This window comes from Lethenteron reissneri, chromosome 16 (genome assembly GCF_015708825.2).
Source record: "Lethenteron reissneri isolate LAM-NWPU_2019-01 chromosome 16, ASM1570882v1, whole genome shotgun sequence".
NCBI lineage: Eukaryota > Metazoa > Chordata > Hyperoartia > Petromyzontiformes > Petromyzontidae > Lethenteron > Lethenteron reissneri.
In genome coordinates, this window is record NC_083794.1 from 8584892 (window position 1) to 8602155 (window position 17264).

A 17264-nucleotide genomic window follows, 5' to 3' on the forward strand; every position below is an offset into this window, starting at 1 on the left:
TGACGATAATATTCAGTGATTGGTGACCGAACGAGACCATCAACTCGATACACTAAAAAATCTGGTTTAATCGGTGGCTGCCGAGATAAAACATCGAATTGTACGTGTAAGAATACATTTAAAATTGCCATATATCACAAGCAATCGGTTCGCGTGACCACTGCAACTAATAGAAGCATATTTGCCACGATGTAAAAAAAAAGTAGATTCTTGTGGTGTCAGTGAATCCCTGACACTTCATCCAATTCCGAGGGCTTCAATTTGTTAACAGCCTCGTGAAGGAGGCCAAACCACTCAATCTGCTCACCACCGAGCCGAATGAAAAGTCACCGGTTTTATTCCTGCTAAAGACAGCCACTGATAATAACTTAGATTTAAAAGGCACCCTTAAGCAATGGATCTCGGAGCGCCATGCATGTAATGGAGGAGGAACCGAGGAGATAGACTAAAGAGACAAGAACGAGAAAGAACCGAGAGTATTGTGGGCCACAAATTGGAACATCATTTACCTATTTTGTGTTTTAGCACAAATGCCACATTTGTGTGCTTGAAAAAAAAAGTTGCTTGTGTGGGTACCAAGGGCAATTATGGAAAAAGAGTTTTAGCCTAATTGTATTACCTGTTGTCAATCCACTGCTGTTGAAGGCCTCCCCAAGCCGTGTCGGTCATGGGAGATGAAATGTGAAGCAAAGAAAAATACCATCAGATAAAAAAAATCACCAGCACAAAACAAGAGCATTAACTTTATAATTTAAAGCCCTTCCCGCCATGCTCTTGATCTATTGGTCATGGGATTTGCGGAATTTCACAACGCCAGTCACAGTTCACCACATTGATCAGTGCGGGTTAGTAATGAGAATGGATACCACAGCACAATATAACCCTTCAAAGATATATATTTTTTTATTTGGAATTCAACGCCACTACAACAAAGACCACCAACAGCCAACGACGGAAACTCACAGCACGCGCTCAGAATTAGCGGAGGCAACAAAAAAAATATGTACACCTAAAAGACATGCACCCACCGTACAAAAACACGCAACGGTACATGGAGATTCGGAGAAGGCACAAACTCCCGAGCATCACGTTACGATTCGAGTGACGCACCGTTTACAACAGCACGAACTTGTGCGGGGGACGACCCGGGCAGCGTTAAGGCATCGTGGGAGTCGGGACCTCGACAGTGCTCGGCGGACCTCCCTTTGCAACCGACTCGTGCAGCAGTGTTCTCCTCCCATCAACAGCCACCTCCATTACCTCTATACCACTGTACATCCGAGCCACGCCAGTGTTGCACCACGCAGAGCCAACCCAGTATGGCCTAAGAGGCACAAGGTTGTTTTTCCACTGCAGAATCCGATCCGTGCCGCTGACGACACGTGTAATGAATGAACCAATTAACCCGACCCGTTTTTCCCGCTTGGCTCGGCAAAAAATCAGTGGAAAAGCACCTGTGCTTTTCTGGCATGACTCAAATATTCAAGTGGAAAAAGGGTGTATAAGCAGTCAAGTTTGCCTTTGTGCTGGATCTGAATGATCCATGGGAAGAGTCAATTGGATGCATGGCAAGGTGGGAATCCCGTGCAGTTTGCATTTATGTTGTCACCTGTGCACAGGCGTGGCCAGTTGAGTTCAGAAAATTGATGCTGTATAGATCCACATTGTATAATTGTACAAGTGTGTACATTCATTTGCCTCGATTTAGATTAACGTGGCGTGGCCTACCAAATGTGGAGCAGAAAGCATTCGCGACGAGGGCTCGCGTCTTTCCGGTGATGGAAGACGCATTTTGATCCGAAAGCCGTGGGCGAGATGAACTTTCCCTGGCTCTGTCATCAGTTTTAATAGGCACCACTGGTGCACAAATCTCACTGCTAATGAAAACAATGCACAGATGCACGTGCGCCTTTCGCCAATTTGACTCCATGAATCCCTCCCGCTCCCCTCTGCTCGAGCCGACCGTCAAGAAGGGAGATGCGGGCATCGCTAATTTTACTCTCAGCGACAATCGGTGTCATGCCACACTCACGCAAATTGGCCCGCCGTTTCTCCGCAGCGTCTTCCGCTAATTAAAATGGTTCCGTAGCGCCAGGGGCAGCGACGGACTGCAACGGGGTGACACGAGGGCCACTAAAGATGAAATCACAAACTGCCTCGGAGGGCTCTGTCGAACTGATTCTAGAGCACGGTTGCACGAGGAGAGTTTGGCTCGGCGCTACGAAGGGCTTCGGTGTTGGAACGCCAGGAAACAAAACGTGCGAGACCGTGAGTGTCAGCCCAGTGAGCCTGCAGAGCTGCTCGCAGGTAGAGAGCCACACTCAATATTTTATAAGCTCCCCAACTTGTCCCTGAGCAGCACTTGCTAAATGATGGGACGCAGAGAGAGAGGGGAGGGGAAGGAATTTCAACGCCAACAGCACAATGCTCACTTAACCCCCACATGCACGCACATGTCTGTGTATATGTGTGCGCACATGTGTTGCATGTGTGCATGTACCACTCTTGCTTGATACAGGTAATGAAGCCATTATCAGTGCAGGGAATTTAGAATTTCCGTCGTTTTAACGAGAATCTGTTGAGAAATGTTTCTTGAATGATACCAAACGTTGCAGAGGTCGTCGCTCGCCGCTCGATTAGTTGTTACAGATTCGCCTTCCAACAACGAATAATCGCGAGTTCTGATATGCCTGAACGTGCAAAGTTGAGGCCACACGTAAAGCCCCCAGCAGGCAGCTCAGTGCTGGCTTATGCATAGATAACCAACTCCAGCAGCGGTGGCAGACTCGGCCAACAAGAATCCCTTTGTACTCCAGTCTTGAGGTTACGAGTTAGAAAAACGTCAACCATTTTTTTTTTTACGTAGCACTATATTTTTAGATTTTTTTATACTTAACATTTTTTTTTGCAAGGCACACTCTTACACGGTACACTTAAAAAGCCGGGGGGGGGGGGGGAAAGGCACAAAACCACACGACTAAGCAAAAGAGTGAAAGTGAGGACAAGGCGCACCTTATTTAATATGCTGCCATTTAAAAAATTAAAGAAGAAAAAATGCAAGCCCAGGGTAATAATAAGCAGGGTGGCCCTGCCGTTATGAATTCAGCTACGTGAGGTTAATGCTGTACCCACACGCGGGGGGGGGGGGGGGGGGGGCAGGGGGAGGTTAAACGGGAACCCGGTACCACCAGGTACATCGTACCATCCGAAACATCCGCTCCGGGTGGGTGTTCAATGCCTACGACTGTGTTACCAAAAGTATGAGGCATTTTTTTTTCCCATGGGATGCATTTGCCGTATTTTCATGATTGTTAATTGCGGTATCGAATGTTCGTCGGGAAAGTGTTTTTTGTAATAAGTGCATCCCAAGTGGAGAAGACCGACATGTCCAAAAGACCTCATCAAGTTTTAAGCGATTGTCAAACACCGGACATGCTTTCGGAATGTCGCATCAAACTCGTATAACCGTAGGAACTACAGTAACATGATGGCGTGACAGCGTGACAAGGCTGCACATCGACTCTACATGGTGAGAGACATCAGTTATTCGATTATATTTCCATCTTAAGTACAAACATCTAAAAAACAAACTGTTCGACGAATGGCCATTATATCCACCCATGTGAACAGATAGGTACTGGTGGTGTATTACACGTGAATATTATTCTATTTAAATGTATCGAGGATAGCCTCACCGAGTTTCAACAATGGTTTTTCGTGAGGGTGCTGCTTGAGAGTTGTGGCCTCTCAATCCCTTTAGCATTTTTTGGGATAAAAAAAGGAAACTGGAGGGGTCTGGAGAAAAACCCCAAACACACAATGACGGGACAATGCTCCAACTCGGCACAGATAGGTCCCGTGGGCGGTACGACCATCACTGCCCTGCAGACACAAGTGTGGTGCGCACGCGTGCGCAATCTCGCCATCAATGCCCCGCCTCCCCAGGCCGCTGGGGTTGTAGGTGAGCTACAGGTGAGGGCACCACCACACCTGGACGATGACGGAATGGATCTTGGCGATGTGCAGGAGATTAGCCGAGAACGATTTCCAACAGTTTCTACTTCATTGATGTGTTTTTAAACTCATTTAATTCGACAATCAATTAAGAAATAACTACCCCCAACCACCCTACCCTTAAAGAAATTAAATATTCTAGCATAAATATTTACGTGGTACGATTTCACCGCTAATTAAGACGAAGAAACACATTGATCCAGACTGAGGTTATGCGCTACACATCACTTGCAGGTTGCATGAAACATCTTGATTTTATTTGTATCCCCAAACTTCTGTTGCTCTCAATGACTCGGGTAAAGAATCACACTTGCATGATTACAGTAGGCCACAGACGACTACATCGATGGTGCCTCAATTAAAGAGAACGCCACCTGCATCCCAGTCCCCAAGGGCCGGGACGCCGCAAAGAGTGCAGGCAAAGAGACGAAGGCAGCTTCGTTTACTGCATTGAGCCTCACTCACTAAGGCGAGAGTCTGGTCCAGCCGGTGATCCTGCACAGGAACGACCGGCGATCACCAGCTGACGCGACCCGTCATCGCGAATGCCGCCCGTCTGTGCCGTTTGATTATTTAGAGCGAGCGATTTACGAACGAGCAAAACACCGGGCCGCGGCCAAAAGCTCAAGCGGGATAGAGGAGCACCAGTTCAGTAGCATGATGCAGCAAGAGGACGCGACGACAACTGAGAGAACGAAACGAAAGCGAGACGGCGCTGTGCATGACCCCCACATTGCACTTCTCGTGTAAACCCGAACCGCTCGCTGTGAAATGTTGACGTCCGCTCTCGTACCGAGGCCACCGCCAAGCCCCCGCGGAGTTCCACTTTCCAGATCACCGCCACGCATTGACGCCACCGCCCACTCAAGCAGCCGCGGCCAGGGCGTGCCGCTAACCAAACACCAATTAACCCGATCGATCCGCCGATTGATCCCAAGAACAAACGTCTCGTCAAGACGCGTGACGCGAGCCTCGTGCCAAGTCCCCGGCGGTAGGGAGAGACGGGGGATGAGCCGACTGGCAACGCACCAGCAGGCATGGGAAGGGAAGGGGTGGATTTGGTGGCGCCATCTCAGCCGCGGGGGGGGGGGGGGGTGGGGGGCGGCTGGGGCGCGGGGCTCACTAGGGCGCGGGGCTCACTAGGGCGCGGAGTAGCGCTCCTGGTACTCGCAGTGCCAGTGGTTGAAGTTGATGTGGAAGAGAACGATGCTTCCCGTCGCCATGCCCGCAATCACAACCCTGCAACACACGTCCCAGGTGCGTATACATCCGTCAATTACACACGCGCACATGCACGCACACCAATGTAAAACATAAAGTTGCCACATCTCTCCTTCGGGCCGTGTCACTGGCAATCGTCTGTGAGGTCACGTGATGTTTTCCTGCAACTGCACATCTCTATGTACATGAATAGCCTCTTGTCAATCCACAGGTGGATGAGGACCTTCTGATGCCATTGCAGGTGGTGGGGCTTATTCGAATATACTTCACCACGATGGTCAATGTGGGGTTTTGGTGAAGGCAGGAAGCATAGAAGTACAACAACGGATATTTACGTACTGCCATCTGCTACCCCTACCCTCCCCAACCTGGCCCTGGGCTCCGTAACGCCTGTTATGCATGGTAGTCCCCCAACCAAGCACCAACCACCCAGGCTCAACTCTGCCTGGTTTCCAAGATCGAGCACATTCCGTGCGATATGGTCATACATGTGAAATAAAAGCCAGAGATGGAAATACACATTTCCACACTTCGATGAGTAACCTAGACGTGATGGCCACTGCCGATTTTAACTAAGCGCCGTAGCTTTACCATGTGGTGCTTGTTCTGCGCACTCTGCAGAGGTGATGGTAATGGGGTGAGTGGATGTAAGATTTCAGGATTAGGAGACCCCTACTGCTCTACCAACTACACCGTATCTTGGCAAACGCTAGAAATTCACTGAATATGAATTGTGAAAGCAGGTTAAGTAAAACCATTCTCGGGTAAGAAACCTAAACGCACAAAAACACTTGGCAAAGGAAAGACAACCATTAAATTGCAATTGAAATCGGCGCACACAGAGAGCTGCCCTGTTGTGCTTGTTGAGATCTGGACTCGAGTGTCACCCACCTCTGGTCATAGGACAGGCCAAGGGCCCTGACGGACGAGTCGCACATGGGGTAGGTGTAGAGTTTGGCGAGGTCGTAGGCGCGCCACACCTCCACCACTCCCTTGTCCCCCCCGGTCAGCACGTACTGCCCATCCGCGCTCAGCACCATGGCCTGGGCATAGAGATCAAGCGTTCGGGTCCGACGCGTCGTATTCAGACGGAAGCGGCATTTCGATGCCATCTGAACCCAGATTGCATTGCGTATTAATCTAACATTGTGCTGTAATATTAACGAGACCCACAGACTCGCACACAAGACCCAGATACAGTACTCACACAGAGACCAATATACTCGTATGGCTGCCTCCATATATAATAAATATGCCCACTATCTGTACAGTCTTGAGTTGCAGTTGCAATGAGACACTACACGGACCCACAGTGCACTGCATAGCGAGCAATGATGCGTGCGCGTTTCGAGGCAGGGATTAAGCAACGCTCACCCGTGTGGTGTCGCCGGTCGGCGTTCGCGCAGAGAGTCGTCCGTTGACGCTGAAGCTGAGCAGCGTCCCGTCGTCGTAGTAACCGAAGCAGAGCGCGTCCTGGGAGATGGCGAGCAGGAGCGGCGTTGCCGTGGCGCTCGCTCCCTCCAGCGCACGCAGCAGCTCGCCCGCAAGGGTGTGCATGAGGCAGGGGCTCCCTGCTCACGACACGGCAGAGGACGAAGACATCCATCGTCATCATTGCCACCGTCGTCATTGTTATTACCATCGTCACAGTGTTGTGGCGTGAGCGGGGCAGAGACAGGTTACCGATGGAGCCGCTGATGACGAGGCCGAGCTCGGTGCTCACGGCGACGCTCGTCACCTCCGTGTCGTGGCCCGTCAGGATGGCGCGGGGGCTGCGCATGTTTCCTGAAAGACACGCAGAGCAGGGCGGCTGAGTGACTCACTCTGCCATTGCAAACACAGAGTGAGTCACTCACCACAAACACAGGTCACTCACTCACCACAAACACAGGTTACTCACTCTGTCACCACAAACGCAGGTCACTCACTCTCTCATCACAAACGCAGGTCACTCACACTGTCACCGCAAACGCAGACACCCGCGCTTCGTTCAAGACGAAGTCGCCATGAATTAACGAGGCTTGTAGCGATTCATCCCAATCGCGGTCTGTCGAACCAACACAGTTTGTGGTGACGATTCGATGCAAGGGTTAATTCTTCTTTCCCTTGACGCCATCTCATCTGCACGCTTTGTTATCGTTCCAGGTTTGTATCATTTCGTTTGCTCCACTCCAATGCCAAGCAATTTGATAAATTGTCATGATTTGCGATCGTAATACAGGTTGAGAAGCCATTCTTTGTCTATTTTTACTGTTTTGTATCGTCTCTCACTTACTCTATATCGTCTGCACAGTTATGTTCACTCAATTAGGATACATCTAATAGACTGCTTGTATACGGCGGTTATAATTCTATATTCTTACACAAACGATGTGATGTAACGATTGTGAGTGGAAGAATACATTTCAATTCAGAAAACTATGCATTGTTACATGCCTAGCATTTACTTTGTAGGTGGCCCGAGTTCATGGCATCATCATTAGTCAATCACAAGTGTCAGTATTTGTGCACGGAAGGGGCTGTCATAACAATGAGACCGCTACCGAGCAAAGCGGCATCATCACACTCAAAACAAAAGAAAACAAAAACAATATTTCTGCAAAATAGCAGCCGGGACACCGATTCAAACTTTACGGCATGAGAAGATTGGTCAACGTAACTTATGGAGTCCTAGAAACAGATTCATTGAAGATGTGCGTTGCCTCGATGGAAATGTAATAATTTAACGCCAATGACATTTCAAAGTAATTTGCGGCTAAAACAGAACGGAGCAATACCAAATGGGCTGTGAGCAAGCTTGACCGATCAAAGCGGGAAAGAATTATGGCACGGGTTTTTTGCACTCGCTCATAAGCCGCAAAAAGTACACACGGGGGCCACAGGGTGATGACGGTGATGCGTAGCAACGGCGCTAAGTTTGTAATCCTAAAAGAAACGGCGTGCAACTCTTCACGAGTGAAAAATCTCCCCCCCCCCCTCTTTCTCTCTCCCAGGCCACCCTCTCGGCTGACTTCCCAGTCGTGGAAAAGTGAACTCAGTGTGCAAACAAACAGCGCTGTGCGGGCAGCGCGGCGAGAAAGGAAGGAGGAACGCGCGACAACATCTGTAAGAGTTCAGAGGCAATTATGGAAGTCCTCTTTTTTTTCCCACTTTTTTTTATACAAACAGTGCTCCTGAATTTAAATTGCAAGCAGGTCTTTTTGGCTTTCTTTAATTCTTTCCTTTTTTTTAGCACTCCGACTGTTTTTCGGGTCGTCACCCGCAGCATCGGGCCGATTTTCTCCACCATGTGTCGCCGCATGTGCTTCAGAAGATGCTCCCAGCGACGCGGAGCGAAACGTCGGACATCATGCCGAAGGGCACGCCGGTACAAGCCGAAAACACGGTGTACAGTCGTGCGCCACAACTGTGATAACCCACACGGGTAGTGTCTTAATTTTAACGGAAAGATTTCCAGTCAAGTCGTTCAGACTGCTGTCTGTGATTCATGGCACCGAGACTGAACTCTAAACAGGCGCGTGACATTTCACAAATTGATGCATTACATTGGATTTTGTTTTTACTTACTAAATCTCTGACATGATATTTGATGTTAGTGTTACATAAAAGTTTAATCAATTTAATGGCTTTGAAAATATACCGTAACGTACGCGCGTGTATATTTATTATCAATGCGGCGCTATTTATCAGCAATGTAAAAAAAAAAATTCCACGATTAATTGGCAGCGAAAGTCATCACATCAGCCAACATCGATCAACGTTGTTTATCAATCTCCTCTTTGGCTTTTTTTTACAAATTCCGAATCTCGGGCTCTGCGCGAGCAAAACAACACTCGCTTCTCCAGAGCAATTACAGCGGTGGGGACGTTCGCGCCAAAACAGCGCTTCAATCGGTGCGGAGCCGTGGAGACGGCGCACCGAGAGGTTCTCAGGGTTGTCCAGAGCCGGCGGGGGGCGCGCGCCCGGCATGGAAGCAATTATGCCCCTTTCGAGTTCCGAGATCATGTGTCCCGGTCAACGCTTTTTGTTGCATCTCGCAAGCTGATTGCCGCCCCGCTCTAATGATTAGAAAATAAACCGCGAGCCCTCCTCTCTCTCTCTCTCTCTGGTGGTGCACACCGACACGTGGGGCAGCAGATCGCGAGGCGAGAGTGTCCTCCCGTTCCAGCGAGCCACGTTCCCAAGGACATTCCGACTGAGGAGATCTCTGCACTCGTGTTGAATGAGGTGACTCGTGAGTTAGGCCTTTGCCATGTGTGCGTGTTTTTTTCCCTGCCGCCCCTTCATAAATAATAATAATAATTCTCGGACGTCGCACGCGCTGTCTGCGAATGCTGCTCACGCAACTGATAATGAAGATTTAATGCCCTCAGGACGCGGCAGACATCTGCAAACAATTTCAGCTTCTCTTTCATGCACTTCAATATCCTATCACCGTGACAAAAAAACAAGCCCAACTACAATTTCACTTTCATCCTCATTTCAACAATTAACATGCAAAACCACAGCCAATTTTAAATCGCCAGATGAAAAAAAAAACCGCTCACATTAGTCAGTGCTGCAGCCGAGAAGTTGCCTCTCTTTAAACACCGGGTACTTTCCATCCAAATTTGGCAGCTCGCCGGGCTTCCTACTCCCGAGCGCGGCCGACGAAACAAACCCGCGCTCCCGTCGGCGCTGAAGCCGGCTGCGCAAGCCACGGCACCTCCGCTGTCGCAGCGGGCAGTAGTGGTGGTGGGGATTACTCACTCACGCCGCGTGGCCTAATGGGCGACACGCACCGCGATAACCATCGCCTGTGTGCACGCGGCCGGCTGAGGGGACCGCGCCAAGGGAAGCCCAGCCTGGGCAGCACTCTCAGCTGCAAGCAATTTGTTTTATAATGAGTAAATCCCAGGAAGTGCCGGAGAATTATGTCTGGCCCCCACCGCCCCCTTCCCACCACCCCCCGCGCTTTTTGGCTGCCAAGGATAGGGCTTTTTTTTTTGACTTCCTTCGTATTTTTCTTTTGCTCCTTTTGGCTTTTTTTGCACGCACAGATTACATTATTTAATAAAGCCTCTTCGTGTTCGTCTGCCGTGTCGCGGCCCACGTGAGTGGTCTCAGAATTTACACAAACTTTGGGCTTGCCGTCCGGCATCTGTCCAGCACCTTTCTTTTTTTTTTAATGCTAACAAATGATGTATTACCGGAATAAATGTAAATACAAGAGGAGAGAGAGTTGGGTAGAAAAAGCGGCCCCTTGGCTTTGTTCTACCATGAAGCATGACATATCAGATGTAAGTCACAGCAGGAAATGTTATTGTATTATTTTTTTCGGTGTAGTTCACGTAAAAAAAGCGGCTTAAAGCAAACGAACAAGGCTGCGAGCCGGGCGTGCGGCACGCACCATCGGTGCCTGACGGTGTTCTTGGAAATGCTAATATTTTTTTGCCGAAATTGAACATCCACACAACTTCTTTTTTGGTTTATTTACAGTTTGTGAAATTTTTAAAACAAACAGGACCCACGGCCGCAGCGGCGCAGGGCAAATTAAATGCCAGATCGTGGCCGTGCGATTTGAGAAATAATAAGTGCCTGAATAAAAGCGGATGATTAATGTTTCAGAGCGCTGTGAAGAATTGTGTGAAAAAACATCACCCCCCCCCCTCCCATTCATGAGGAAAGGCAACTGTGAGTAGAAAGACTTTAAAACACTTGTTGTGGACTATAAACAGTGAGGTCAAAACCACAGCGATTAGGAAACTTGAGCCTTGCCCCCGTTCAACCAAAAGAAGGTTTATCACCATAAGGAGAGCCAGGAAGGTCAAGCGGGGTTCTTAAAAAAGTCTCCGCTATTAAAGTATTATTTCAATAAGCTTTGTGCTTTACTTAATCACATGCTTTAGAACACGTGTGAGTGTGTGAGTGCATCATTGCCAACATGTAAAATCTAATTGTTCATGCAATTGAGGCATATTTAGATTCACCTTCAACCAATGCTCATACTAATTTTTAGAGCATATAAAATAAATATCACATTATTTAAATTAAGAAAAAAACAAGCTTGTGCAAATTCAGCTCTCCAGGCCTTGATTTGCACTAATTTAAATGTTACTTTTCTACGTAGACTGCCATGTTACTTAACACGGGCCTCACAGATCTGCACTGGCTGAACCTTCAAAACGCCAGAGTTTCCACTCCTCCATATCCCTTCAACTGAGTATTGCCGCATTATTATTTTACAAAAATGAATTACAACCACAGTTTGTTTTAAGGGATTTGTGCGATGGTTGTCAGGATTTCCAGTCTTGGTTGCCACCAGTGTTAAGGTGTGATAAATCCTGATTTGACATTGAGTAAACACAACACGTGACTATGTGTCCTTGGCAAATTAGTACTAATGAAAATTAAGGTTTGGCCATCCGTTCAAAAATAAAAAAAACCCCTCTGTACGCTTTAATTACTCGCTGGCATTTCTGAGATTTTAACCAAAACCAACAAAGGTTTGAATTACTGAGCTTCCTTTCTGAGACACTAAGTAAATTATAACGATCTTCAGATCGAAATCTAAGAAACGCGTGTCCTCAATTTAATTATCGGAGTGCCTGACGGTCACAAAGGCCTCTCCGTACAAACAGGAAACGGAATGGGGCCAGGGCACTCGTAGGAGAGGCGAAGAAAAGCTACGGCACGGCCACTGCATTCACGTGGCGAGCCGAGCGAGTGGGGAAGTTTGGAGCTTGCAAGATCGACAAGACGACCAAGATTCTTCGCTCGCTCCTTTATATAGTCTGCTGGCTAAAACGCTTTCAACTGAAATCAATGGGAGGAAACAAAAACAGCGAAACAATAAAAGAACAGACGCACCACTTACGCTCCAGTTGAAAATTGTTTCGACGGGAACATCAGAGACTTTATCGATGCCTTGTCCTGCACGTGTGTCTGTGTCTTCCGTGTGTGGCGAGCGCAGCATTAAGTGCGCTGCGCTACAAACCTGGCGACCCGAGTATGAAGCCCGCTCACGGCCACCAACAGCAGTGACGATTATCTGAACCGGTCCTGGGCCTCCTCTAGGTCGACTTAGCCTCAAATGAGTACCTACTACTATGTGTAAACATCGCCACTGGGGAGACATCGCCACTAGGAAGACAAAGGCGGGCGTGCCGGCCCTTCATAGGTGCCCGCTAACAGCACTTGCCCCAATGGTCTGAAAGGCTATATGGGGGATCTTTGTATTTGTATATGTCTGGTCAATGAACATAGGGTGGAGTTGGGGGCCCATCGCATCACGGTGCTGCACAGTAAGACACAGCAGGTGAGAACGGCTGAATATGGAGAAACAATATTACCTACTCTGGCGATTTGTAATATCCTAGGATTACTTTTAGATTACATTGTAGAGTCAAAATATGATCCGAGAAGCCTTAAAAGTTAACGTGTCTTGTAAATCCCAGGAGAGCATCGGTAAAACTGCAAAAACTGTAAAATAAATCCACAAAACTGAGAGGCACGTCTGCGTGGTGCTGGATAACAGAGACATTGACTGCCCGAGCTGCAAAACTGTGGCAGCCTGGCAGCAGCAACTGTGCATAATTAGCAGCAGCAGCACAATTATTAAAGGCTCAAAAATACACTTTGAAAAAAAGGTTATGAAGGTTTTTGACAGCAGCCTAATTTTGTTGGTTTAAGAAAAGTTACTTTTGTAAATAATTTATTTGAGAGCGCGTTTGAAGGTGGCATGCAAAGCTAATTGATGTGGAGACTCCCTATTACTACCAGCCATCGAGACCACACAGGGAAATACAATCCCACACATATAAGTGCTGCTTCTCTATGATTTCTACTGTATCTCCGATTTTCTTACCTGTGACACTTTATTTCACCAGGTGAAAAAAAACAATCCACAGCTTATCTGTGATATACTTTGCAAAGTCTAAAACCAATAAACATAAGAGGTAAACGTTTAATGCGTAACGCAAAATAATGTTTAGCGTCGTGATGCATCATATGATATAGCATCAATCTAGTACCCATATATAAAAAAGAGTCATTGCCTTTAAACATCTGGCAGTTTAAGGAGACCTGCCTTCTGATGAGACATTTAACGTTGAAAGGGTCTAGAGATGTTTTTGTGTTGAACCAATGCTGATAAAATTAAGAATTTCTCTGGAAGGCCATGTACCTGATGGATTTTGTGAAAAATACTTTTAAATGTTTACGTGAAGGGGCAGATATGCAGAGGAGACACATTGCTTAATTTAATATATCGGCAGCTCATCTCTATGTACGTTTGTCCAGAGAGGTCCTCCTAAACTACTCTACCGATTACATTTGAAAGTGTATCTTATGTCAATATGATTTCAATTACAAAAAAATACCTTTTAACCCAACAATTCTGTGTATTATTGGCCCCGGTGCTGCTTATCTGCTCGACCATTTACAATCAGATTCACCGCATAAAAACATACAATGGACAGGTGTACACCGTTGGAGAGGGGTGTGTGACGAGGTTGGGGAGGCAGTTTCCGCTATACTACACAAACTGGTGAATGGTGAGGGTCAGGAGAGTTGATGAATGGTAACAGGCGAGTATCGGCTGATTGGTGAATGCCTGACGAAGATCAGGTGAGTATAACACGAGCGTTGCATCACCTCTATCCATAGAACCGGTTGTCCGCGTGTGTGTTATTATTGTTGCGTGTTGCAAAAAAATATTGCTCAGTCAGATGAAACAGATGCATCCCTAACTAGACCACGGCCTCGTGAGCGAACGATCGTTCAGATTAGGAGTGGAATTCTGACGAGAGATTAAAGCGGCCCGACGCTGAAGTGGCACAGCAATGCGGCTCGTTAGCGCATCTCCCTTCTGCGCCTGCCGAGATGGCACAATGGTGTGGGGGGGCCCCGGCGATGTGGAGAGATCAAGACGACATCCCGGGCATACGAGGCACCGATTTGTCACGGCAGTGACGTGCCTGTAGTAAAGCGCTATTGCAAGCAGGTTGCCGGCACTTTGTCTGTGCACTAAGTGCCGTATACTCTTAGAAATGTGGGTTTTGTCAATCACTCCAATTTCTTTCCACACCCAAATCCAGTTCACGGGGAATTGGCCAACGATCCCAAATAGGGCTCTCTTGAAAATATGTCGCACGATGCAACGCGGCTATCCTGGTTGGCGCCCGAGGCTCACAGAGCCAGCCTAAGGCTCGCTTATGATTCTTTGGGTCCTGTATTAATGGCAGAAGCTCACAGAGCCAAACAAAGACACCTAGAGGCTTTTTGAGAGTCACCGAGGGTGTCCAAGGCTCAGAGAGACAGCATTAATCATAATAATTTACATGCAAGCCATCCAGGGATCTCGGTGCACCATGCACAGAGTTAGGAAATATAAATACGCCAAGTTCGGCAGTCCACTGGTCATATATGGGAAGTGTAAGCCAGGCGAAACAGGTGAGTCTGTAGAGAAGACCTAAACACGGGCGAGTGACTTCGCCTGTCTAACCACTGGTGGGAGGGGCATTCCGTAGTCTTGGCCCAGCGCATGCAGAGGCTCTGAGAGTGGCACGGCCGCGGGGAGCTGCCGGGTCCGTTCACGGCTCTCACCGTGCGTGGTGCGGTCCCCCAGTGCGAGCTCCCGGCCGCTCCAGCGCCACAGCAGCACCGTTGCGTCCCTCGAGCCGGACGCCACGTAGCAGTCGCCCCCCACGCCCACCTCGGAGCGCGCCAGGCACGTCACCACGTCCCAGTGGCCGAACATGGCCTGCTTCAGCCGACCTGCAGGAATGGGGGGGGGGGGGGGTCGCGGGATACAGCATTTTACGAGACCACCGTGGAAAAAGATCTTCATAGCTCATTGGATTTCTCCAGGGTGAATAAACATTCTGATCCTGATTGGTTGGTGAAGGGCCTGCCGGAAAACAACCACGCCGGCCGATACACCAGCGTCAAAACTGCCTTAGCTTAAATTCAGCATACCAGTTTGCATGTATGAAAGTTAAAAGGTGCAGCCGTGCAATTTCTTGTCAATGCCACTGCTGGAGGAGGCTCCAGGCAGATCTAGAGAAGACTTCTAGAGGGCATTTGACCTCTTCCATGCAAGCCAGACGTCTTGGCAGAAGTGCGAGTACTCACACTTTACCCCACCACACAAACAGCTGAATATTATTATTATTATAGCATGACTGGACAATAACCTTCCCTTTTGGCAGAGAAACAGTTGCGGTCTGAAGCCAATATCATCAGGTTAACATAAATGCTGCTCTTCATCAAATCCACAGTCCGTGCATTGGTTGGACGACAGACAGATGATATGCAGATTAGTACAAACTGTGCGAGAAGGACACGGCGGATTTGAATTACACGGATGCACGAGATAAACGATCTTGGCGAGACGCAAGGGTGAGAGTGCTCGGAATCGCTTGGTGGATTGCATCGCGCGCATTGATCGCAGCGATTAGGTACATTACACGATTACACATTGTACACAGACTCCACGGATTAAGAGAGATTAAGGGATGTAGGGAATGATGAATACCTCTTCAAGATAGACAGGGGCAGAGGTACTTACATATTGGTGTACGTGTGTGAATGTATACTTGTACAGAGGGGGTTTACCCAGCCGGAACAAGACATACAGCAGATGTAGATAGCCATACGAAGACAGATGTAGTAGAACATCATACAGCCGTGCAGACTGTTGGGGCAATTGCTGTTCGCAAGCACTTTTCTCAGCCACACATACGTAGGCAGATCAACATCCTGAATATAGAGCGAGAGACAGACAACCTAACACAGATATATACACTAACAAATAAAGACGTGTACATGTGTACTATGTTACGTGCAAACTGACACGCATGCATAAAAAGATATGCATAAATTAACCTCTACATAGACAACCACGACTGGAAAATTTACATGGCCACAGGCCGCTATATCCAGACGTGGACAGACATTGCGCATGCAAAAATAGATCTTCCAGCAATTCCATAAATCGTCACGATTTGGGGTCATGATCTGACGATTCATGATTCAAATTATTTTTGTCTAATTTTTACCATCTCGTTGACATTGTTTCTCATGGCTTAACTCTAATTTGTATAGTTTTATTAACTCCGTCAGCCTAAATGTAACTTTGGCGTATCGTATGCATATTTTTTTTCAGAAACCATAAACACTTATTTCTCACACGCAAGATCTGATGGGTGTACCATGAGCATAAGGATTAATTTAAATCGATTAACTGATGCATCATTACAAACCTTAAATAACTCACACAGACTGTTGGGGCAGATTCTGTCGGCGAGCAATACGTATGAAGTCTGGCACAATGCACGATGAAGGTAGGGTGGCCAGCACCATGCCCGGCAGCTTTTAGGCTGTAGCTGTACCAGTGACTTGGATTTGATTCCCAACCACGGCTAACATCAGTGACGAGCAATATTTGAACCGGCCCTATAAGTAGACTCAGCCATAAATGAGTACCTGGTCTGAGTGTGTAAAAATATTGGCACTGGAAAGACAAAAGCTATACTTAGCAAGACAAGGACAAAGATCCCCCGTATAGCCTTAAGAGACTGTTGGGGCAAGTGCTGTTAACAAGCTATTCCGAGCAGACACGTAGGAACAGACACAGCTGGACCTGTACGTACACACAGACAGAGAGGCTGACAGATGGACAAACAATCTGGCCTTTCTAACGCGCGTCTCTCAACGAGTGTTACCGGTGTCCGTGGAATAGACGCGGAAGCTCTTGTCCCAGAATCCGCCGAGCATGACGAAGCGATTGTCGGCCGTCACGGTGAAGGTGTTGACGCACGTGGGCACGCTGTGGTCCACGGGGTCCACGATCTGCCGCCGGTGCAGGCCCATGTTCGCCACTGGGGGACGAGTGCAGAGCGCGGCCCTCTTTAAATCGACGCACGGCTACAGCTAGGAGAATATCGTCTCACCAGAAGATACGTCGGGATGATAAGAGTCATCGGGCTAGGAGAATCATGCGGCTGGAGAGTCGTCAGGCGAGTGCAGGAGTCGGCAACCGAAATAAC

General features: G+C 48.1%; 1 protein-coding gene across 1 annotated transcript in view; it reads right to left on the reverse strand.

Annotated features, from left to right (window-relative positions):
* Positions 1 to 878: 878 nt before the first annotated feature.
* LOC133342936 (lipopolysaccharide-responsive and beige-like anchor protein) overlaps positions 879 to 17264 on the reverse strand; it is a 281221-nt gene continuing 264835 nt past the window's right edge. The window contains 6 exon segments of the mRNA XM_061552330.1: positions 879 to 5253; positions 6127 to 6278; positions 6610 to 6806; positions 6919 to 7020; positions 14821 to 14991; positions 16941 to 17096. Of these exon segments, the coding sequence (XP_061408314.1) occupies positions 5154 to 5253; positions 6127 to 6278; positions 6610 to 6806; positions 6919 to 7020; positions 14821 to 14991; positions 16941 to 17096 (878 nt within the window). The 3' untranslated portion in view covers positions 879 to 5153.